Source organism: Oncorhynchus mykiss, chromosome 30 (genome assembly GCF_013265735.2).
Source record: "Oncorhynchus mykiss isolate Arlee chromosome 30, USDA_OmykA_1.1, whole genome shotgun sequence".
Classification (NCBI taxonomy): Eukaryota; Metazoa; Chordata; class Actinopteri; order Salmoniformes; family Salmonidae; genus Oncorhynchus; species Oncorhynchus mykiss.
The window spans coordinates 42,412,743-42,437,218 of NC_050570.1; the positions used below are offsets into that span (position 1 = coordinate 42,412,743).

General features: G+C 41.0%; 1 protein-coding gene across 9 annotated transcripts in view; it reads left to right on the forward strand.

Moving 5' to 3' along the window:
* LOC110521838 (DENN domain-containing protein 1B) overlaps positions 1–24,476 on the forward strand; it is a 180,282-nt gene that overhangs the window by 86,484 nt on the left and 69,322 nt on the right. For 8 of the 9 annotated variants that reach the window (XM_036969293.1, XM_036969294.1, XM_036969298.1 and 5 more), the window contains 4 exons: positions 2,695–2,744; positions 3,790–3,909; positions 16,538–16,607; positions 22,370–22,450. In XM_036969293.1, coding sequence (XP_036825188.1) covers positions 2,695–2,744; positions 3,790–3,909; positions 16,538–16,607; positions 22,370–22,450 — 321 coding nt within the window. The remainder of the gene's footprint in view (positions 1–2,694; positions 2,745–3,789; positions 3,910–16,537; positions 16,608–22,369; positions 22,451–24,476) is intronic. The other variant, XM_036969299.1, reaches the window with a different exon arrangement.

Consider the following 24,476-nt stretch of genomic DNA (forward strand, 5'->3'; position numbering starts at 1 on the left):
CGTGTCACTGGGCAGCTCGTGGCTGAGCTTCCCTTTGTAATCCGTAGTAGTTTGCAAGCCCTGGCACATCCAATGAGCATCAGTGTAGTAGGATTCAATCTCAGTCCTGTATTTACGCTTTGCCTGTTTGATTGTTCATCCCATGGCATAGCATGATTTCTTATAAGCGTCTGGATTAGTGTCTCGCTCCTTGAAAGCGACAGCTCTAGTCTTTAGCTCAGTGTGGATGTTGCCTGTCATCCATGGCTTCTTGTTGGGATATGTACGTACGTTGTGGGGATGATGTGGTATATTCCTCAAAGCTATCGGATGAATCCCAGAACATATTCCGCAATTCCTAAGGGGAAGAGGCGTTGTCATGCCCTTTTTATGACTGTGTTGGTGTGTTTGGACCATGATAGTTCCTTAGTGACATGGACACAGAGGAACTCAAAGCTCGCAATCCGCTCCTATACAGCCCTGCACTTGACACGATTGTGATGTGTTGTTGAATCACCTAACTATCTTAAGATGAATGCACTAATTGGAAGTCAATCTGGATAAGAGCGTCTGCTAAATTACTAAAATGCTAAATGTTATAAACAGTGGTCCACTCCACAGTACACAGTGGGTTCCCTCTCCCAACACTGAGCTGGGTTTATGGGCTATCAGCCCCAGCCTGTTGAGAAGGATCTGCCCTCAGAGAGCTGTTGGTGACCCATTGGTGAACGGTCCATTGGTGGTCCATAGACAACAGAACAAAGTGGGCTCCATGTTAGCACCATGGGGAAGAACAGGCCGAGGCAGAGACAGGCCAGTGTGGAAGGGAAGACCTGCCTGCTGTAGCTATGTTGGGAAGGGTTGTAAAGGCTATGCATAGGCAGAAACAGAGGCAGGCCCTGAACTGTGCTGTAGTTAGCTGTGATGCCAGACCTCCGCTAGGGGAGCTGAGTGTGCTGTCTCACTGAGTGATACCCCTGTCTCTACCTCCGATAAATAATGCAGCCTCTACACGCGCACACACACACACACACACACACACACACACACACACACACACACACACACACACACACACATGCCTTCAGAGCTACAAATGTATTAGCTGCTTTATATTCTTTTGTCTTGGGAAAACGGTTCGCAAGGGGGAGGAGGGGAGAGGAAGTAGTGTACAACAGAATAACAACAACAACAGTGGCAACATCCCTCCCCCCCAGTCTTGGATCCCCCTGGTATACTGGAGGTCCCGCACATCACCTGGAGGAATGGAGGAGGAAGGGGGGGGGGAGAGAGAGAGAGAGATGCTTGTTGGAGAAGGAAGGGAGAGAGAGATGGTGTTGGAATGTTGTGTACATTGAGAGAGATGGCCATCTGTTTTTCTGTATATATGCCTACATCACACACACACACACTTTTGTTGTATCTGTGATCTTGTCGGTCTCCATGGCTCAGGGACTGTCACTTTTTCCTGTCAACACATGTGGGCGGGGCTATGGCCGTTACGGAATCCGGCAACCCATACGTTTTTATTTGAAGAGAGATGGAGTATGTGTGTTGTCTGTGTGCCATATGTACAACACTAAGCTAGGCTCTCCGAAACATATTGGTGTTCCTACATGGCGGTTAATAATAGCAGTGAGTCCATACGGCGGTGGCGGCTCAGACGTGTGTGACAGTTTTATAGCCACACAGCCTTCCTACACACTGATACGCCACACACACACACACACACACACACACACACACACACACACACACACACTACCCCCACCCTCATTTCTCTGTTCCTTGTTGCCTGTGGTTATGGTGGCAGGCAGCTTTGTCTAGTGATCGGGGGGGATCAGTGGTTGTTCCCCATGGCTAGGCTGCTGTGCCAGACAGACACACAGACCCAGGACCAACCTCAGTCAGACAGACAGAAGTGGTGGCTGGCTCCGCTAACCCATATGGTGCTCTGCTCTGCTCCTGTCCCCCAATTACTCCCCCCCCCCCCCCACAGGGGAGGTGTTGGGAGATAAAGCCCTTAAGGCTCTACACCCCCCCCCCCCCCCCCCGACCGTTCCGTACCCCCAGAGCTGCTTAGCCTATTGTCACAGCAATCTGCCACCACCTATAGGTCTTTTTCTCTTCTCTCCTCCATCCCTCTATCCCTGCCTCCCTGCCTCCCTCCCTAACTCCTTCCATCCCTCCCTCCCTCTCACCGCCATCACCCCTGATAATCGATGTACTGTAAGTAATCGTAGCTAATTATTTAAGCTATGGGTCTGGACCTATAGAAAGGAAAACCTTTTCCCTGATTTTCTCAACTGAAACACTTATCAGCTCTGGGGATTAAGTTGTTTCTGTTGTATTTAGGTTATTTAGCCTAATTGAATTATTTAATGAGATGCTTTTAATGAGCTCACTATCAGACTTTGAATTAGTCTTTGTTCAACAAGTAATGTTATTGATTAAATATATTTGATTAGGCTAAACTTACTGGGTTGCGTATGAACACAAAAATACATTCATTTATTAATAATAAACATTATATAAGTAGTGTTCTTACTATGAATGCATTGAGTATTCCATAGTTTTTAAACATGTATAAGTAGCATTATATAAAACATCTATACTGGCTTGTTACTGAAGTGTGACTGTTGATTTTGTCATTGGTTTGTTGTTTATGTTATGTCAGTGTTGTCTAATCAGTGGCTGTGTTATTCTGGTTCTCAGGAGTTTCTCCAGACGATACCCAAGTTCTGCTTCCCCTTCGATGTGGAGAGGTAAGGAATAGGATTCCTTCCCCCTGCTCCCCTGTTAATAGTCCTGTACTCTACCCTACCAACACAGGGACACACACACACTAATATGTTTTAGTAACAGGAGAGCTGTGTGTGTATGCTGTGGAGCGATGGCGTGTGGAGTCTGTTGTTAACAGCTGGTGGTGTAGTTGAAGCCAAAAGCCTCTCTTAGTCTCCTAAACACCAAGCCAGTCTGCTCCCTGCTCCCTGCCCAACCCATGCCAAGCCATTTGATCTCACTCCCACCACGGTGTGGGTGTGCTATTTTGTGTGTGTCTGTGTCTGTGTGTGTGTGTGTGTGTGTGTGTGTGTGTGTGTGTGCTTTTGTATGCATTTGTGTCTGTCTGCATATATGTGTATGTCTCGCTTGTATCATGTGTTTGTCTTTGATTGAATAACTATATCTCTAGATTTGGTACCAGTCTGATTTTAAAAGCAGCCCTCTGTAGAAGATTCTGCTCTTATTTTGTAGCCTGGAAAATGACATTGGAAAAGTGCCATTGTATAGTTAGGAGGTAAGGGGGTGGGGGTTGGGATTTCCTGAGCTGTGTTGTTCTCCACGCGAGCTTTACTGCTGCCATCTAGTGATGGAACTTCATAAGAAACGCACATGCCCAACTCACACACACTCAAGTCAGGGATTGTAGCCAGAATCATATCGAAAAAGTTTAGAGGTGAGGTCGAGGGACTTCAACTTAGCATTGGGGGAGTAGTTACTTTTCCCAATTTAAAAAAAATACTGTATCTTTATAATGTTATAATACGTTTGTCATTGCTTTCCTCTGCTGTGATAATGTGGTAATAAGGAGTTTCTAATTTTCTATTTAACTGAAACCGTTACATTACTTTCACTGGTCTGATTGTCATGATTCCCTGGACTGAAATGTTCCCATGTGTGCTTGTGAAGTAATGATTTGTTATTTCTGTTCCATATGTGACTGTGTGGTAATACTGTATTTCTTGAGGTAATTGGTCGAGTGTTAATGGTGTGTTCTCTCTCTACCGTACGTGTGTGTGCGTTTCCCAGGGTTTCCCAGAGTCAGGTGGGCCAGAACTTTACCTTTGTGCTGACGGACATCGAGAGCAAGCAGAGGTTTGGCTTCTGCAGACTCACTTCCGGCTGCCGTGTCTGCATCTGTCTGCTCAGGTACGACACGCTCACACATATTTAGTAGACTTTGATCTCGAGCACATTTAAGTAAGGAAGCTTATTCTTTAGCACCCTCAAACTCAACTCTGGACCTCGAAGCCAGTTCCACTGCGTTTTTTTTCTCCGTTGTTCCCCTCTAATCTGTGACTGATTTTAGACCTGGGACACCAGGTGTGTGCAATTAATTATCAGGTAGAACAGAAAATCAGCAGGCTCCAGACCTCATAGGGTAAGAGTTGAATAGCCCTGTTTTATCTATTGACCGATTGCATCAATCGGTTAGTCATTCATGTTTTGTTTTTTTTCTGAAAAGGATTTTGTCACAATTGCCTTTTTCATGAGGAAAGACATGTATATTATTGACATGTTACTTATTCATAAATACCAACTGTTTGTAATATCCTCACGTCAGTCACATGCAGATTACATTTCTTAATTGATTGTAGAGAGAGTTGGGTTCTCTTTTGGAAGCAGTGTGAATCAGAGTGTTACCCTCTTCAATTTCTTCATGCCCAGTTACAGAAATATTCTAAACTCCTGAATTCCATATTAGTTTGGTCCCTATAATGTTATTCATTTAGTTCATTTATTTAACCCGGAGTCAATTAGGAACAATCTATCATTTACTATGACAACTATGAAGAATTATTTTAATAGTAAATTGTAATTTCAACTCCCTCTCAAGATATCGTTTAGCACAGCCTGGATTTATCTCAAATGTGATGTCATCTTTTATTATTAATGCACAGAAAGACATTTTAGTAAAAAAGATTTAATAGGGCCTAAGAAACTTTTATATTTTATATTAACAATTTAAATAACAAACATTTCATTAATTAAACAATATAGTTGAACAAACCACAGAATTAATGGGAATTTGCACAGTCCAAAAAAAATAATGAAAAAACATTATCGGAAAAAAAAAAATTATCGGAAAATTTTTTTTTCTCATATGCTAAACTAAATGCAGTAATTGCCTAAGTGTCGTGAGGTAGTGTGTGTTGTGTGGATATTGACTGGCAGCCGCAGGGTTTATCTTGTTCTTGATGAGCTGCTGTCGAGATGAGCTGCCCCCCACCTCCGCCCTCCACCCCCCCCCCCCCCCCCCCTCCCTCCACACACACCCGCCCATCCCGGCCAGCCACCACCATGCCCTTTGTTTTCCTTTTTCTTTTTTGTCTCTCTCCTCGTTATTCGGCTACAGGCACAGAAGCACGGCAAAAGAAGCCGCTTTGCCCATAATTATGCATGAAGCCTCGCTGCCAATTAGCAGAGACTCCCCTGTCCCCCTCTCTGAGTCCCACATGCTAATTCATTTGACATATGATGTATAAAATTCATTATGCATTCTGAACAGTTTGCATGGCTTGCTTCATTCATAATAAGAAATGTATAGAAAGAAAACAAATATTCTGTGAGTGTGTTTTTAAAGACTTCAGTTTGTTTTTGCTGCCTCCTTTTTTTGCCTCGTAAATAGACCCACTGTGTGGCGAAAAAAGGTTTGTGAAAATAGTTTAAATCATGATTACAAAGACATGCATATTTTAGATACCTCATGGTTTAGAAATGTGAAATATGTACAAATAGAATGTTTGCATCAATGACAGAGATGGCAGACTTGGTTCCAAGTTTATTTATTTTTAACCTTTGTTTTTCCGTTTATATATATATATATTTTTACATATTAGTAATACAAAGTAGAATGAATATTTTTTTATTGCCCAGTTTGCTTTAATTGAGAAATGCAGAAATGGAAGGAAGTTAGGAATTCTTAGATAAGCAATCCAAGTTGTGATCATATTGAATAATCCTTTTAAATCTACAGTATGTAGTGATCAAATGAGACAGAGACATTGCCTTCACAAAGTATTCACACCCCTTGACTTGACTTTAAAAGTAAAATGTGACAGCCTGCATTAAAAATGGTATGAATTGAGATTTGTTTTGTCGTTGGCCTACACATAATACCTCATAATGTCAAAGTGAAATTATATTTCACTACATTTTTACAACTGAATTAAAAATGAAAAGCTGAAATGCCTCAAGTATTCAAAGTAAACATTTACTTCAAAAGTCACATAATAAGTTGCAAAGACTCACTTTGAGTTGCAATAATAGTGTTTAACATTATTTTTTTATTGGCTACCTCATCTCTTTACTCCACACACATAATTATCTGTAAGGTCGGTCAGTCGAACAGTGAATTTCAAACACAGATTCAACCACAAAGACTCGGAAGGTTTTCCAATGCCTCACAAAGAAAAGGCAGATAGATGGGTAAAAATGGGTGGGTAAAAAAAAACAACTAAAAAGCAGACATTGAATAGCCCTTTGAGGATGGTAAAGTTATTAATTACACTTTGGATAGTGTATCAATACACCCAGTCGCTACAAAGATACAGGTGTCCTTCCTAACGGAGTTGCTGGAGAGGAAGATTTCGGGGATTTCACCATGAGGACAATGGTGACTTCAAAACAGTTACAAAGTTTTCTCCTATCACAGCAATTCAACTGAGGATGGATCAACAAGATTGTAGTTACTCCCCAATACTAACCTTATTGATAGAGTGAAAAGACAGAAACCTGCACAGAATTAAAATATTCCAAAACATGCATCCTGTTTACATTAAGGCGTTAAAGTAAAACTGCAAAAAAACGTGGCAAACTTTGTCCCGAATACAAAGTGTTAGGTTTGGGGAAATCCAACACAACAAACACATCACTGAGTACCACTCTTCATATTTTCAATCATGGTGGTGGCAACGGCAAGGACTAGGGGGGTTTAAAAAACAAACAAAAAACGGAATAGAGCTAAGGACAGGCAACATCCTATAGGAAAACCTGGGTTAGTCTTCTTTCCAACAGACACTGGGAGACAAATTCACCTTTCAGCAGGACAATAACCTAAAACACAAGTCCGAATATGCGCTGCAGTTTCTTACCAAGACGACATTGAATGTTCCTGAGTGGCCTATGGCAAGACTTGGACATGGCTTTACAACATTGATCAACAACCAACTTAACAAAGCTTGAAGAATAAAAAACAAAGTGCCAATATTGTACAATCCAGGTGTGCAAAGCTATAAGAGACTTACCCAGAAATACATCACTGCCAAAGATGATTCTAACATGTATTGACTTATCTAATCAAGATATATTAGTATATTAGTGTTTTATTTTTAATGGGCATTGTGTCAAGATGAGCATTGTGTCAAGAAGCAGGGTGGCTTGGTTGGGTTGTGTTTTGGAGGACGCATGGCTCTCGACCTTTGCCTCTCCCAAGTCCGTACAGGAGTTGCAGCGACGAGACAAGACTGTAACTACTACCAATTCGATACCATGAAATTGGGGAGAAAAAGGGGTGAGAAATACAATTTAAAAAACAAACTTGTTTTTCAACCACTCCAAAAAAATTCCTTGTTAACAAACTATAGTTTTGGCAAGTCGGTTAGGACATCTACTTTGTGCATGACACAAGTCATTTTTCCAACAATTGTTTACAGTCAGATTATTTCACTTATAATTCACTGTATCACAATTCCAGTGGGTCCGAAGTTTAAATACACTGAGTTGACTGGGCCTTTAAACAGCTTGGAAAATTCCAGAAAATTATGTCATAGCTTTATTCTGATTGGCTAATTGACATCATTTGAGTCAATTGGAGGTGTACCTGTGGATGTTTTTAAGGGCCTACCTTGAAACACAGTGCCTCTTTGCTTGACATCATGGGAAAATCAAAAGAAATCAGCCAAGACCTGAGAAAAATAATTGTAGACCTCCACGGGTCTGTTTCATCCTTGGGAGCAATTTCCAAACACCTGACGGTACCATGTTCATCTGTACAAATAATAGTAAGTAAGTATAATCACCATGGGACCACACAGCCATCATGCCGCTCAGGAAGGAGACACGTTCTGTCTCCTAGAGATGAACGTACTTTGGTGCGAAAAGTGCAAATCAATCACAGAACAACAGCAAAGGACCTTGTGAAGATGCTGGAGGAAACGGGTACAAAAGTATCTATATCCACAGTAAAACGAGTCCTATGTCGACATAACCTGAAAGGCCGCTCAGCAAGGAAGAAGCCACTGCTCCAAAACTGCCATAAGAAAGCCAGACTACGGTTTGCAACTGCACATGGGGACAAAGTTCGTACTTTTTGGAGAAATGTCCTCTGGTCTGATGAAACAAAAATAGAACTGTTTGGCCATAATGACCATCGTTATGTTTGGAGGATAAAGGGGGAGGCTTGCAAGCCAAAGAACACCATTCGAACCGTGAAGCACAGGAGTGGCAGCAACATGTTGTGGGGGTGCTTTGCTGCAGGAGGTACTGGTGCACATAACAAAATAGATGGCGTCATGAGGGAGGACAATTATGTGGATGTATTGAAGCAACATCTCAAGACATCAGTGAGGAAGTTAAAGCTTGGTCACAAATGGGTCTTCGAAATGGGAAATGCATTCTAAAGTTGTGGCAGAATAGCTTAAGGACAACAAAGTCAAGGTATTGGAGTGGCCATCACAAAGCCCTGACCTCAATCCTATAGAAGATTTGTGGGCAGAACTGAAAAAGCGTGTGCAAGCAAGGAGGCCAGCAAACCTGACTCAGTTACACCAGCTCTGTCAGGAGGAATGGGCCAAAATTCACCCAACTTATTGTGGGAAGTTTGTGGAAGGCTACTCGGAACGTTTGACCCAAGTTAAACAATTTAAAGGAAATGCTACCAAATACTAATTGAGTGAATGTAAACTTCTGACCCGTTGGGAATGTGATGAAAGAAATAAAAGCTGAAATAAATCATTCTTTCTACTATTATTCTGACATTTCAAATTCTTAAAATAAAGTGGTGATCCTAACTGACCTAAGACAGGGAATTTTTACTTGGATTAAATGTCAGATATTGTGAAAAACTGAGATTAAATGTATTTGGCTAAGGTGTATGTAAACTTCCGACTTCAACTGTATGTATACAGTGCATTCAGAAAGTATTCAGACCCTTTGATTTTTTTCCACATTTTTGTTACGTTACAGCCTTATTTATTACGTTACATGTCCTCAACAATCTACACACAATACCCCATAATGACAAACAAAACAGGGGTTTAGAAAGTTTTGCTAATGTATTAAACATTTAAAACAGAAAAACCTTATTTACATAAGTATTCAGATCCTTTGCTACGAGGCTCGAAATTAAGCTCAGGTGCATCCTGTTTCCATTGATCATCCTTGAGATGTTTCTACAACTTCATTGGAGTCCACCTGTGGTAAATCCAATTGATTGGACATGATTTGGAAAGGCACACACCTGTCTATAGAAGGTCCCACAATTGGAAGTGCATGTCAGAGCAAAAACCAAGCCCTGAGGTCGAAGGAATTGTCCGTAGAGCTTCGAGACAGGATTGTGTCGAGGCGCAGATCTGGGTAAGGGTACCAAAAAAATTCTGCAGCATTGAAGGTCCCGAAGAACACAGTGGCCTCCATCATCATTCTTAAATGGAACAAGTTTGAACCACCAATACTCTTCCTAGAGCTGATCACCCGGCCAAACTGAAATCGGGGGAGAAGGGCCTTGGTTGGGGAGGTGACCAAGAATGTGATGGTCACTCTGACTGAGCCGCAGAGTTACTTTGTTGAGATGGGAGAACCTTCCAGAAGGACAACCATCTCTGCAGCACTCCACCAATCAGGCCTTTATGGTAGGGTGGCCAGATGGAATCCACTCCTCAGTAAAAGGCACATGACATCCCAATTGGAGTTTGCCAAAAGACATCTAAAGACTCTCAGACCATGAGAAACAAGATTCTCTGGTTGGATGAAACCTGGTACCATGCCTTCGGTGAAGCATGGTGGTGGCAGCATCATGCTGTGGGGATGTTTTTCAGTTACAGGGATTGGGAGACTGGTCAGGATCGAGGGAAAGATGAACGGAGCAAAGTACAGAGAGATCCTTGATGAAAACCTGCTCCAGATCGCTCAGGACCTCAGACTGGGGCGAAGGTTCACCTTCCAACAGGACAACAACCCTAAGCACACAGCCAAGACAACTCGGAGTGGCTTCGGAACAAGTCTCTGAATGTCCTTGTGTGGCCCAGCCAGAGCCCAAACTTGAACCCGATCGAACATCTCTGGAGAGACCTGAAAATAGCTGTGCAGCAATGCTCCCCATCCAACCTGAGATCTTGAGAGGATCTGCAGAGAAGAATGGGAGACACTCCCCAAATACAGGTATGCCAAGCATGCGCATCATAACCAAAACGATTCAAGGCTGTAATCACTGCCAAAGGTGCTTCATCAAAGTACTGAGTAAAGGGTCTGAATAGTTATGTAAATGTGATATTTAACTTTTTTGTTTGTAATACATTTTCAAAACTTTCTAGAAACCTGTTTTTGCTATTTCATTATGGGGGTATTTTGTGTCGATTGTTGAGATTTTTTCTATTTTACAATTTCAATCTATTTTAATCCCACATTGTAACGCAACAAAATGTGGAAAAGGTCAAGGGGTATGAATACTTTCTGAAAGCACTTTCGATAAAGGAGGCTTCTAGCTAGCTACCTTTTATTTAATGTGTCTGTTCCCCGGATATAAAACTAAGGTAAGTAAAACAGTTTGCGTCCCTGTGATTGTTGAGGTGCTCCGAGTATAGAATTGTCACCTATGCTAACACAAGGAAGTGGCTTAATGAGTAAGGACAGTTCTATGTGGCCAGGCCTTTGTTGTGCTGCGGCTAATGCCCAGACTGAAAGGGCCACGCTACCTTCAGGCCAAAACCTCTTCAAAGAGGCAGAATGTTTCGATTTTACTCTTTCTTCCTTCCTTCCTTCCCCTCCATCCTCTTCTTCCTCCTCCTCTCCTCTTTTCTCTTTTGGTCACTCTCTCATATTTAGGGACAAATCACCCTTGGACATGTCAGAGGGGTCTCAGATGAAAAAAGGTGTTTTCCTTGATTTTATTTGGCGGGTGAGACCTGGGTTCCCTTTTAGGGACGTCGGCGCTCCAGTTTGTGGTCACTTAGCGAGACGCCGGAGGACATTTCCTTCCCTGTACTTAACCTCTGACCCGGGAAAGTAAAGGTGTAATCAAATCTTCCAGTGAGCTGGCTACAAGGTGCAAGTTGACTTTCACTAAGTGCCGTGGGTGTGAAGGGAGATTTAAGACCCGTCCAGGGAATATGAATAACAGTGCCGCGCTTAACATCCAACAGGTGTAGTTTATTTATCACATGAAAACCTAACCTGCCCAAAGGTATGTAGATATTTATTTGGATTGAGATATTGCAGTTGGTTTATTCTGGTAATATCCCTACACCAGGAAAAAAACTATCTTCTCTCTCTTCTATTTGTTTTTATGGGTAATTACATAATTTGCGTCGTTACAAAAACACCAGTTAATTTATTTGAGCTTTTAGAGAATATAAGTCTTAAGAATTAAGACATAACGAAAATAATTTGACCACATCTAGCCTATATCTTCTGTTCTGCCCATCTATGTGTAGATGGGAGAGTCTCTGAGGGGTTGTGTTGTGGTTGGGGATACAGTCTGTTGCCTGGCTACCCATCCACATCGCTTCGGCCAAGCGTCTCGCCCACTAACATTTCTTCTCCACGATGAGTCTGGATTTGCTTCCTCCCCAACAACTTATTGAATGCGAACACATTCAAACCATTCTGATTGCTCCCAGAAAACTATGGGTTGGTCCAGTGCCAGCCTACACAAAACATGAATCACTTTATTTTGATGTCAGCGCACACAAATTTATAGGATTAGCAGGTTCAGATTGATGCATGGAGGTATTTGATCAAGCAACTAAATTAAATTCAGGATTAGTCGTCAGGAAATACAGTCGACGGGGTTGTGTTAGGGGATATAGTCTGCGGGGTTGTTTTGTGTGTAGAGGATACAGTCGGGTTGTTTTGTGATAGGGGATCCGTGTTGGGGAAGCTACTATGAAAATATAGTTTACCAAGTTACCAATTACTTCACACTGGAAGAAGTTAAACTACAATAAAGCCACCCTTAAACATATAGTTTACTTAACTACTTTTTCAAAGTAACTTTAGTTAACGTCATCCAAACTACACTCAACAAAAATATAAACTTTAGTTAACGTCATCCAAACTACACTCAACAAAAATATAAACTTTAGTTAACGTCATCCAAACTACACTCAACAAAAATATAAACTTTAGTTAACGTCATCCAAACTACACTCAACAAAAATATAAACTTAACATGTTGGTTCCATGTTTCATGAGCTGAAATAAAAGATCCCTGAAATTTTCCATACCCACAAAAATATTATAAAAATGTTTTGGGGTACAAATTTGTTTAAGTCCAAGTTAGTGAGCATTTCTCCTTTGCAAAGATAATCCACCCACATGACAGGTGTGGCATATCAAGACGCTGATTAAACAGCATGATCATTACACAGGTGCTTGGGACAATAAAAGGCCACTCTAAAATGTGCAGTTTTGTCACGCAACACAATTCCACAGATGTCTCAAGTTTTGAGGGAGTGCACAATTGGCATGCTGACTGCAGGAATGTCCACCAGAGCTGTTGTCAGAGAATTGAAAGTTTATTTATCTGCCATAAGCCCCCTCCAACGTTGTTTTAGAGAATTTGGCAGTATGTCCAACCGGCACTCACAACCACAGACCATGTGCATGGTGTCGTGTGAAGGCCATGTGTATGGTGGGCGAGCGTTTTGCTGATGTCAATGTTGTGAACAGATTGCCCCATGGTGGCGGTGGGGTTATGGTATGGGCAGGCATATGTTACGGACAACAAACACAATTCCATTTTATTAATAGCAATTTGAATGCACAGAGATACCGTGACGAGATCTTAAGGCCCATTGTCATGCCATTCATCCGCCGCCATCACCTCATGTTTCAGCATGATTAATGCACGGCCCCATGTTGCAAGGATCTGTACACAATTCCTGGAAGCGGAAAATGTCCCAGTTCTTCCATGGCCTGCATACTCACCAGAAATGTCACAAACCCATTGAGCATGTTTGTAATGCTCTGGATCGACGTGGACGACAGCATGTTGCAGTTCCCGCCAATATCCAGCAACTTCGCACAACCATTGAAGAGGAGTGGGACAACATTCCATAGGCCACAATCAACAGCCTGATCAACTCTATGCAAAGGAGATGTGTCACACTGCATGGTGCAAATGGTGGTCACACCAGATACGGACTTATCCACACCCCTACCTTTTTTAAAGGTTTCTGTGACCATGCATCTCTATTCCCAGTCATGTGAAATCCATAGATTAGGGCCTAATTTATTTATTTCAATTGACTCATTTCCTTATATAAACTGTATATATTTGAAATTGTTGCATGTTGCGTTTTATATTTTTATTCAGTATACTTTGTGAAAAAGTATCATATCTAAATCTTAAATTGCCAGAACAGTGGAGTCAGATGTTGACAGAATGTTTGAAATGATAATCTGATGCCGAAAAAGAAAGTAAATTCAGGCGTTCTTTACCCATATTTTATTTTAGTCAAAAAGTAGTGTGTAGTTCCTGTAGTTAGCTAGACCAGTACATGGCCAAAAATGTTATTAACTATTGAAAACACTACAAAGATATGAATTTTGTTCAACTACCACCAAGCTCATCAAAATGTAATTAAGTTGGTTATTTGAATCAGCTGTGTAGTGCTAGGGATTAAAAACAGAGTTTTGGAAACCCTGCTGTAGGAGATACAGTCTGAGGGGTTGTGTTGTGGTAGGAGATACAGTTGGAGGGTTTGTGAGTTGGCCATAGACTTAACTGGTTTACTCGGAGTATCCAGTACTTTGAGTGATGTGTGTGTTTTAAAGCAGCTGGAGAGATAGCCGGGCCTCCACACACATTGATGGATGTCTCTCTATCTGGGGATTTAGGAAGCACAAACAGACCTAAGCTGCTAACTGAGGAGAGGAGCAATGATTTCTTAAATCGCTTCATTTAAGAAAAAAAGAAACACATACTGTACCACAGGAAATAGCTCAGAAATAATCATCCGTTTTATACAAAAACATGCACCAATCGGTGTGTGAGGCCTGACTGGACAGAGAGAGAGGAGAGAGGTATGTGAAGGATTAGTGTCCAGGAGCCTGGCTTTGTAAACAAAGGACCTGATGAGACTGATAATGACTAGTCTTTGTTTCAATGACCTGTTCAGAATTTTTTGAAAATGTTCATTTGGTTGTATGGATTAATTTGGTTGTATTGATTTTTTCCCCCCCTCTTTTAATGTTTAAAATAAACTTCAACACATCTACAATGAGATGGGCAGTGTTTCTGTCATATGCATCTGAATTACTTCTAAGTATTTTGTCATTTGGATTACACTGAGCTGAACTACCAAAATACTTTTCTCAAAAAATTTTTTTATGGTGGTTCACCATTTTGTTTCCCCACTTTCATTGGTATCAGAAGTCTGATGGCACTGCTAAATGAACTAAATATAAACGTGTTTACAAAAAATGGAGCATGCTGAGTATTATTCTAATGATCTCCGCCCCGAAACAAGGTTTTGTCTAGAAGGGATACAGCTTTTGTCAAAATATACTTTTCGTAAACAGGTTTCGGAGAACTTACGCAGCAGGTTAAGATAATTAGCGTAGCAGGTTAGGAGAATTAGGTTAAGCTGTATCCCATCTAGACATGACCTCGAAACAAGGCCAATAACAATAACAAGTGTGCTTTGCAGTTCATTTTGGTCATTTAGCAGACACTCTTGTCCAGAGTGACTTACAGTCAGTCGGTGAATTCAACTAAGGTAGATAAAGAACAACATAATCACAGTCATAGCAAGTAAAAGGTTTCTGTAACCTTTACTGAGAATGTTGTTTCTCTTTGGGCCAGCTACTTGCTAATGTGTTTCTGTATTTTAAAATACAAAATACATGTATTTGAATTTAAAACATTTCAAGTATTTTCTAGTTTATTTTGATACATTGATCTTTAGGGTATTTAGTCATTGTAATTTTTTGCCCATCCCTGCCTCGAGCCCATAGAAATATCCACTGCCTATTTGTTTGAAAGCATGGCATATTTATATGTTTAATGTCCAGCCAGCATGTGAATTTTATAGTTCACACATGCATGTTACATTTTGGGTTTGCAGAGTGTGACCTGATTACGGTGAGCTCTTCATGCGGACGTCAAAATATTGACATGTTAAGGAGCTGATTGTTTCAGGTTAATGGTCACTCAGGCCCTCTGATTGGTGTGCTTGGCTGCACTTGCCTGGGAACCGCCGTGTCATTGGCCCCCTTGCAGATTTAGTGATATGAACATTTGCATTAGGTTGACTTTATTGTTTTTTTCTTGTTGTGTGTTAATTCCAGTCTGCAGAGCAGCCAGTGACCCATGCCCTGAGAACTACCCAGTATCCCCCTGTCTCCCTCTACAGGACTTCCCTGGCTAATAAAAGTCTCTCACACACATACACATTTTCATTAAAGTTTCATTGGGATTTTTTTGTGCGGTGAATTTTTGTTAGCCATTTCAGCCAGGTAGCCATTTTAATTTAACAAGTGACTTTTGTTAATGCAGCATGCCCGCACATTTTGTTTAACGTAAGTTTCATTTTGACAATATTCATTCATTTCTTTGTTCTTATATTTCACCTTCATTCAGTTAATGAATGTTAATAAAGCATATTTTTGTTTAAATTTTAAGTGATGAATGATAAACGAGACATAATCCAATGTCATTATGCAATGCCTCACTTCGATACCTCACCACATTTGTATTATTTGATTGCATAACATTATACATGCACTGAGCTCTCTCTTCTGAGCAACCTTCAAGCCAAAACAAAATGTTGGCCATATTCCACCTCAAAAGGAAGTCAACTAACTCCGCCAAGAATATGTCAACCGTATAAAGAAAGCCATGTTGCAGATGCATTTGGCTTCTGGTGGGTGTATTTTGCGATTAGCTATAACACAAACACTACAGTATAATTTTTTTTTTTTAGTTTGTTCATTTTATTTATTTATTTAACATTAATTTGATAAGGAAAAACCAGAAGGAATGTCTATTTTAAAATGTAAATAAGGGGTGGGGAGAGGGAAAAGAGAGGGAAAAAAAGTGAAAAGGGGCAGTGGGTAGTGCTTTTCTTTCTGTGCATCTGTGTGTTGGCTTGGGCTGAGCCTGGACTGTGCATCTGGGATCAGTATGCTTGTAAACCATGGCATCCCTCGTCCTCCTCTACCACAGCTTTCGTTGGCCCAGTCGTGTTGGGTTGAAGAAACTAAAGCCAGTCTCTACCTCCCGTCTTTACCTCCCCAACCCACCGCCTTTAGACTAAAGCCTGCCTCTCTACCTCCCCTGCAAATAGCCCAAAATACGAAGAATGGCGTAATTACATAGTATTAGACCGTATTTACAGTATTTACAGTATATTGTAGACCTATATATCTATTTTTAACCATAGTAGGTGGGCTATACATGGCTGTGTCCATAGCCTACTTTGTCTGTAAGAAAACCCAACAACAATTTAATTTAAATATTTGTGTTTTTATTGTGAAATATAGCAAAATAGTCTAATATTAATTTGAATTATGGATTGATTGTAAACGTGCATTTTGTGTTCTTTCTCTCTTGCAGCTATCTCCCCTGGTTTGAGATCTACTACAAGTTCCTGAACACACTAGCAGATTACCTAACCAAAAACCAGGTGATACAGCCTTCATATCTCTGTACAGTACCTCCTTTAGGACATTTCATAAGACTCAGGGTTAGCAAACCTGATATTGAGGTACAAGAAATCAAAAAACTTTTCAAAAATGTATTTTGTTCCCGTCATGTGGCAGAAGTCACCAACCAACAATAGACTAGTACGCTACTTTTCATCAGCTTCTGTTGGGCATGATCTTGTTTTGCACACAGTAGCAGTTTAAGGTTGTATGTACAGTAGCTGGTTGTGAGAGCCATGTTGTTGTAAGTTGTTAGCAGTGTTCTGTTTGTTTGTAAATGGGGCCTAGCTGGGGGAGAGAGAGTCGGGCTTGGCTTGGCTCTGAGTTTTTTGAGGCAGCGATGTTGACATTTCACAGACCAAACGCTGATTTAGAGCTAGAAGTCAACTCCTGATGATTTACTGGAAAACAACAAACAGTTTAGGAAAACACACACACACACACTTTGCCAAACTATTTCAGTAACAGAGGGAAAGAAGTTCAGGGAATGTATAAAAGAAATGGGGAAAAATGTGCAGCTAGCGTAAAGTGGAATTGATGAGGCAGTGTTTATACCAGAGCACGAGAAAGGAGGGAGAGCGAACAGGGGGAGAGGGAGACGGAGAGAGGAAGGGAGCGGTTGGGAGCTGGGAGTAAGGAGTGCCATCAGTGTGCTGTCATGTAGCTTTGCTTCCTCAAAGCTACTATGCTGAGAGAGGGGTGAAGGGGACAGAGCCTCCCCAACATACACACACACGCCCATACTCTCGCACACACAATCACACAGGCGCAGGTTCAGGGGGTACAGGAAACAGTACATGTCACGCAACACTTCAACCAATCAGAGCACAGGCAGTCATTAGCCTGCTCTCCTGCTTTTAGCATCTTGAATGTATTTTTTTATGCATATATATTTATTGTATAATGTGTATGTATGTATGTATGTATGTATGTATGTATGTGTGTGTGTGTGTGTGTGTGTGTGTATGTATATATATATATATATATATATATGTATATATATTACTCTGTAATATATTTTATATATTCATATATACACAATAATCTCTTCTATATTCCTTCTAAAATGTCAATTTCTTTATATGTCACAGACACAGTACTGTTTTTGATTGAAGTATAGTACTGTAAATTAATTTATGGATGGATTTCTTTGACAGATGTCATTTTCAGTCAAAACTAAAGTAGAGGACAAGTGTAAATGCTATTTTCTGTCAAATAATAAGTCCTTTGTTTGTGTGAACATTTCTATGTTCATCTTTATCTCTGCTCTGAAGCAGAGAGAGTTAGAGAGTGAAAGAGGGATTCGGTAAGAGATAGATGAGATATATGTGTGTGTGTGTGTGTGTGTGTGTGTGTACATGTTGGGTGACTGCAGTGTTGGTGTGCATGATTTGGTTTATATTTACCCTGCTGTTGCAAGGCGATGGAGGGATGTTGACAGACGAGGGGAGACCGTAGCGATGAGGGTTTAGGGCCAGGGGTAAATTAAGTGTTTCCTCAGGCTCAGCCCGGTTACTGACCATGCGTGTGAGCATTCAGCCTCTCGTGACAGGAGGCTGTTCAATCTCACACTCTCTCACTGTCTATCACACACACTCTCTCTCACATTCACTCTCTCCCACACACACACACACACACACACACACACACTGTTTCACACACATAGTCACGCGCAGGCATACACACTAATGTTAAAGCTCCACCGTCAAAAACTGGCTTTCAGAAGAGACAGAAATTCTCTGAAGCCAAAATATTTTTCATAAATAAGAACCTTTTTTCTTTGTCTTATTAACCGGTCTTAGTGACTACGTAATTATGTCTTAGCAACCTGTATTCCAATTATACTGTGCTCTTTATCATTATAACAGTAACTAGACAAGTAATTCAGAGAGTTCATCCAGGAAAAGATGTGTGATGACGGTGCCTGTTTAGTGGCACAGACTTCTGGGTAACTACACATCAGAACCCCAGCCCTTGTACAGTAGGTCCTAAATCAGTACTGGGTAACGGTCCTCTGCTGTGGCCTGACACATCGCTCTGCCTCTTTTTCTTAACCTCCACCTCGCCGCTCGTTAAACGCTGTGTGTCAGACGGATGTTTCTAGCCTCTTGGAGGAACACACTCGGCTTCCTGTGCCCTGCTCCCAGCTACTTGCCAGCCACACCGTCAGCGCCTTTTCAAATCGCTCATGAGTTGACATACAATATCAGATTACATTTTTGTGTGTTTTGGTTTTGTTGTTAAGTTACAGTGCCTTGTGAAAGTATTCGGCCCCCTTGAACTTTGCGACCTTTTGCCACATTTCAGGCTTCAAACATAAAGATATAAAACTGTATTTTTTTGTGAAGAATCAACAACAAGTGGGACACAATCATGAAGTGGAACGACATTTATTGGATATTTCAAACTTTTTTAACAAATCAAAAAGTGAAAAATTGGGCGTGCAAAATTATTCAGCCCCTTTACTTTCAGTGCAGCAAACTCTCTCCAGAAGTTCAGTGAGGATCTCTGAATGATCCAATGTTGACCTAAATGACTAATGATGATAAATACAATCCACCTGTGTGTAATCAAGTCTCCGTATAAATGCACCTGCACTGTGATAGTCTCAGAGGTCCGTTAAAAGCGCAGAGAGCATCATGAAGAACAAGGAACACACCAGGCAGGTCCGAGATACTGTTGTGAAGAAGTTTAAAGCCGGATTTGGATACAAAAAGATTTCCCAAGCTTTAAACATCCCAAGGAGCACTGTGCAAGCGATAATATTGAAATGGAAGGAGTATCAGACCACTGCAAATCTACCAAGACCTGGCCGTCCCTCTAAACTTTCAGCTCATACAAGGAGAAGACTGATCAGAGATGCAGCCAAGAGGCCCATGATCACACTGGATGAACTGCAGAGATCTACAGCTGAGGTGAGAGACTCTGTCCATAGGACAACAATCAGTCGTATATTGCACAAATCTGGCCTTTATGGAAGAGTGACAAGAAGAAAGCCATTTCTTAAAGATATCCATAAAAAGTGTCGTTTAAAGTTTGCCACAAGCCACCTGGGAGACACACCAAACATGTGGAAGAAGGTGCTCTGGTCAGATGAAACCAAAATGGAACTTTTTGGCAACAATGCAAAACGTTATGTTTGGCGTAAAAGCAACACAGCTCATCACCCTGAACACACCATCCCCACTGTCAAACATGGTGGTGGCAGCATCATGGTTTGGGCCTGCTTTTCTTCAGCAGGGACAGGGAAGATGGTTAAAATTGATGGGAAGATGGATGGAGCCAAATACAGGACCATTCTGGAAGAAAACCTGATGGAGTCTGCAAAAGACCTGAGACTGGGACGGAGATTTGTCTTCCAACAAGACAATGATCCAAAACATAAAGCAAAATCTACAATGGAATGGTTCAAAAATAAACATATCCAGGTGTTAGAATGGCCAAGTCAAAGTCCAGACCTGAATCCAATCGAGAATCTGTGGAAAGAACTGAAAACTGCTGTTCACAAATGCTCTCCATCCAACCTCACTGAGCTCGAGCTGTTTTGCAAGGAGGAATGGGAAAAAATGTCAGTCTCTCGATGTGCAAAACTGATAGAGACATACCCCAAGCGACTTACATCTGTAATCGCAGCAAAAGGTGGCGCTACAAAGTATTAACTTAAGGGGGCTGAATAATTTTGCACTCCCAATTCTTCAGTTTTTGATTTGTTAAAAAAGTTTGAAATATCCAATAAATGTCGTTCCACTTCATGATTGTGTCCCACTTGTTGTTGATTCTTCACAAAAAAATACAGTTTTATATCTTTATGTTTGAAGCCTGAAATGTGGCAAAAGGTCGCAAAGTTCAAGGGGGCCGAATACTTTCACAAGGCACTGTATATACAGTACCAGTCAAAAGTTTGGACACACCTACTCATTCCAGTGTTTTTCTTTATTTGTATTATTTTCTACATTGTAGAATAATAGTGAAGACATCAACACTATGAAATAACACATATAACTCATGTAGTAACCAAGTAAATGTTAAACAAATCTTTTAGATTTTAGATTCTGCCTTGATGACAGTTCTGCACACTCTTGGCATTCTCTCAACCAGCTTCATGATGAATGCTTATCTAACAGTCTTGAAAGAGTTCCCACATATGTTGAGCACTTGTTGGCTGTTTTTCCTTCACTCTGTGGTCCAACTCATCCCAAACTATCTCAGTTGGGTTGAGGTTGTGTGATTGTAGAGGCCAGGTCATCTGATGCAGCACTCCATCACTCTCCTTCTTTGTCAAAAAGACCTTACACAGCCTGGAGGTTTGTTTTGAGTCATTGGCCTGTTGAAAAAAAAAATGATAGTCCCACTAAGCACAAACCAGGTGGGATGGCGTATCGCTGCAGAATGCTGTGATAGCCATGCTGGTTAAGTGTGCCTTGATTTTTTATAAATCACGACAGTGTCAACAGCAAGGCACGGTGGGAACCACACATACAGAGATCATCCATTCACCTACTCTGAGTCTCACAACGACATGGTGGTTGGAACCAAAAATCTGAAATTTGGACTCATCAGACCAAAGAACAGATTTCCACCAGTCTAATATCGATTGCTTGTGTTTCTTGGCCCAAGCAAGTCACTTCTTCTTATTGGTGTCCTTTAGTAGTGGTTTCTTTGAATTCGACCATGAAGGCCTGATTTACGCAGTCTCCTCCGAACAGTTGATGTTAACTCAGTTTTTCATATATGCATAGTCACTTTAACCAGATCTACATGTACATACTACCTCAATCAGCCTGACTAATCGGTGTCTGTATATAGCCTCGCTACTGTATATAGCCTGTCTTTTTACTGTTGTTTTATTTCTTTACTTACCTATTGTTCACCTACTACCTTTTTTGCACTATTGGTTAGAGTCTGTAAGTAAGCATTTCACTGTAAGGTCTACATCTGTTGTATTCTGCACACATGACAAACTTTGATTTGATTTGAGATGTGTCTGTTACTTGAACTCTGTGAAACATTAATTTGGGCTGCAATTTCTGAGGTTGGTAACTCCAATGAACTTATCCTCTGCAGCAGCGGTAACTCTGGGTCTTCCTTTCGTAGCGCTTTATGGTTTTTGAGACCGCACTTTAAGAAACTTTAGTAGTTATTGAAATTTTCCGCGTTGACTGACCTTCATTTCTTAATATAATGATGGACTGCTGTTTCTCTTTTCTTATTTGAACTGTTCTTACCATAATATGGACTTGTTTTTTTTTACCAAATAGGGCTATCTTCTGTAAACCACCCCTACCTTGTCACAATACAACTGATTGGCTCAAATGCATTAAGATGGAAAGAAATTCTGCAAATTAACAATGTATTCCAGGTGACTACCTCATGAAGCTGGTTGAGAGAATGCCAATACTGTGCAAAGCTGTCAAGGCAAAGGGTGGCTACTTTAAAGAATCTCAAATATAAAATGTATTTGGATTTGTTTACAACTTTTTTGGTAAATACATGATTCCATATGTGTTATTTCATAGTTTTGATGTTCTCACTATTATTCTACAATGTAGAAATGAGTAAACATAAAGAAAAAGCCTTGAATGAGTAGGTGTGTCCAAACTTTTGATTGGTACTGGGTGGGTGGGTGGGTGGGGGTGTGTGTGTGTGTGTGCGCGCGTGTGTGGGTGTGTGTGTGTGACACATGGTTTTACATTTGTATAATTTGTATTATTCTTATTGAGTGTGATTTATGGTGTGTTCTAAGGAGAATGAGCTGAATGACATGCTGAACTCACTGTACAGCCTGCCGGTGCCAAAGCCCTTCACCCCAGTCAACCTGAGCGTGGTAAGTACAGTGGGACCACTTGAGCTGTACACTGCAAAGAAGTGGGAGGGGGAAAACGGAGGGAGGAGAGAATAGTGAGGAAATATGGGAGATATAGTTGAGACAGATGGGTTAGTGAAAAGAGAGGGGCGAGATGAGAGTGAGCTAGAGGAGAGCTTGGATAAGGAAGAGTGGAGTAATAAATACAGTTGAAGTCTGAAGTTTACATACACCTTACCCAAATATATTTAAACTCAGTTTTTCACAATTTCTGACATTTAATCCTGATAAAAATTCCCTGTTTTAGGTAAATTAGGATCACCACTTTATTTTAAGAATGTGAAATGTCAGAATAATGGTAGAGAAAATTATTTATTTCAGCTTTTATTTATTTCATCACATTCCCAGTGGGTCACATTGTCTTTTAAATTGTTTAACTTGGGTCAAATGTTTCGGGTAGCCTTCCACAAGCTTCCCACAATAAATTGGGTGAATTTTTACCCATTCCTCCTGACAAGAGCTGGTGTAACTGAGTCAGGTTTGTAGGCCTCCTTGCTCGCACACGCCTTTTCAGTTCTGCCCACAAATGTTCTCTGGGATTGAGGTCAGGGCTTTGTGATGGCCACTCCAGTACCTTGACTTTGTTGTCCTTAAGCTATTTTGCCACAACTTTGGAAGTATGCATGGGGTCACTGTCCATTTGGAAGACCCATTTGCGACCAAGCTTTAACTTCCTGACTGATGTCTTGAGATGTTATTTTAATATATCCACATAATTGTCCTTCCTCATGAAGCCATCTATTTTGTGAAGTGCACCAGTCCCTCCTACAGCAAAGCACCCCACAACATGATGCTGTCACCCCCGTGCTTCTTGGTTGGGATGGCATTCTTCGGCTTGCAAGCGTCCCTCTTTTTCCTCCAAAAATAACGATGGTCATTATGGCCAAACAGTTCTATTTTTGTTTCATCAGACCAGAGGACATTTCTCCAAAAAAGTATGATCTTTGTCCCCATGTGCAGTTGGAGACTGTAGTCTTGACTTTTTTTATGGTGGTTTTGGAGCAGTGGCTTTCAGGTTATGTCGATATATGACTCGTTTTACTGTGGATATAGATACTTTTGTACCTGTTTCCTCCAGCATCTTCACAAGGTCCTTTGCTGTTGTTCTGGGATTGATTTGCACTTTTCGCACCAAAGTAGACCGAATGCCTCTCCTTCCTGAGCGGTATGACGGCTGTGGGGTCCCATGGTGTTTCTACTTGCGTTCTATTGTTTGTACAGATGAACATGGTACCTTCAGGTGTTTGTAAATTGCTCCCAAGGATGAACCAGACTTGTGGAGGTCTACAATTATTTTTCTGAGGTCTTGGCTTATTTCCCCATGATGTCAAGCAAAGAGGCACTGAATTTGAAGGTAGGCCTTGAAATACATCCACAGGTACACCTCCAATTGACACAAATGATGTCAATTAGCCTATCAGAAGCTTCTGAAGCCATGACATCATTTTCTGTAATTTTCCAAGCTGTTTAAAGGCACAGTCAACTTAGTGTATGTAAACGTCTGACCCACTGGAATTGTGATACAGTGAATTATAAGTGAAATAATACGTCTGTAAACAATTTTTGGAAAAATGACTTGTGTCATGCACAAAGTAGATGATCTAACCAACTTGACAAAACTAGTTTGTTTACAAGAAATTTGTGTATTGGTTGAAAAACGAGTTTTAATGATTCCAACCTAAGTGTATGTGAACTTCCGACTTCAACTGTAGGCGAGGAGACTGGGCTTACACTTTGTTTAGAAATAGAAGTGACATTAAGCTGTAAAACTCTGAGTTGTTGGTACCGGGTCCAGCAAGTTTTCCAGCGAGTTTGGGGGCACTCTGACATATCATTTGAACGCTACAGTCCTTGTCTTTTTGGAAATCAAAGTCAAATATTACTGCTGGCCATAAATCATGCGCAATATGGTCATTCATAGAGTATGCAATGTAGGTCAATCCACCAAAAGTGCAAACATTTAGTATGCATGGATGATGTTCATTGT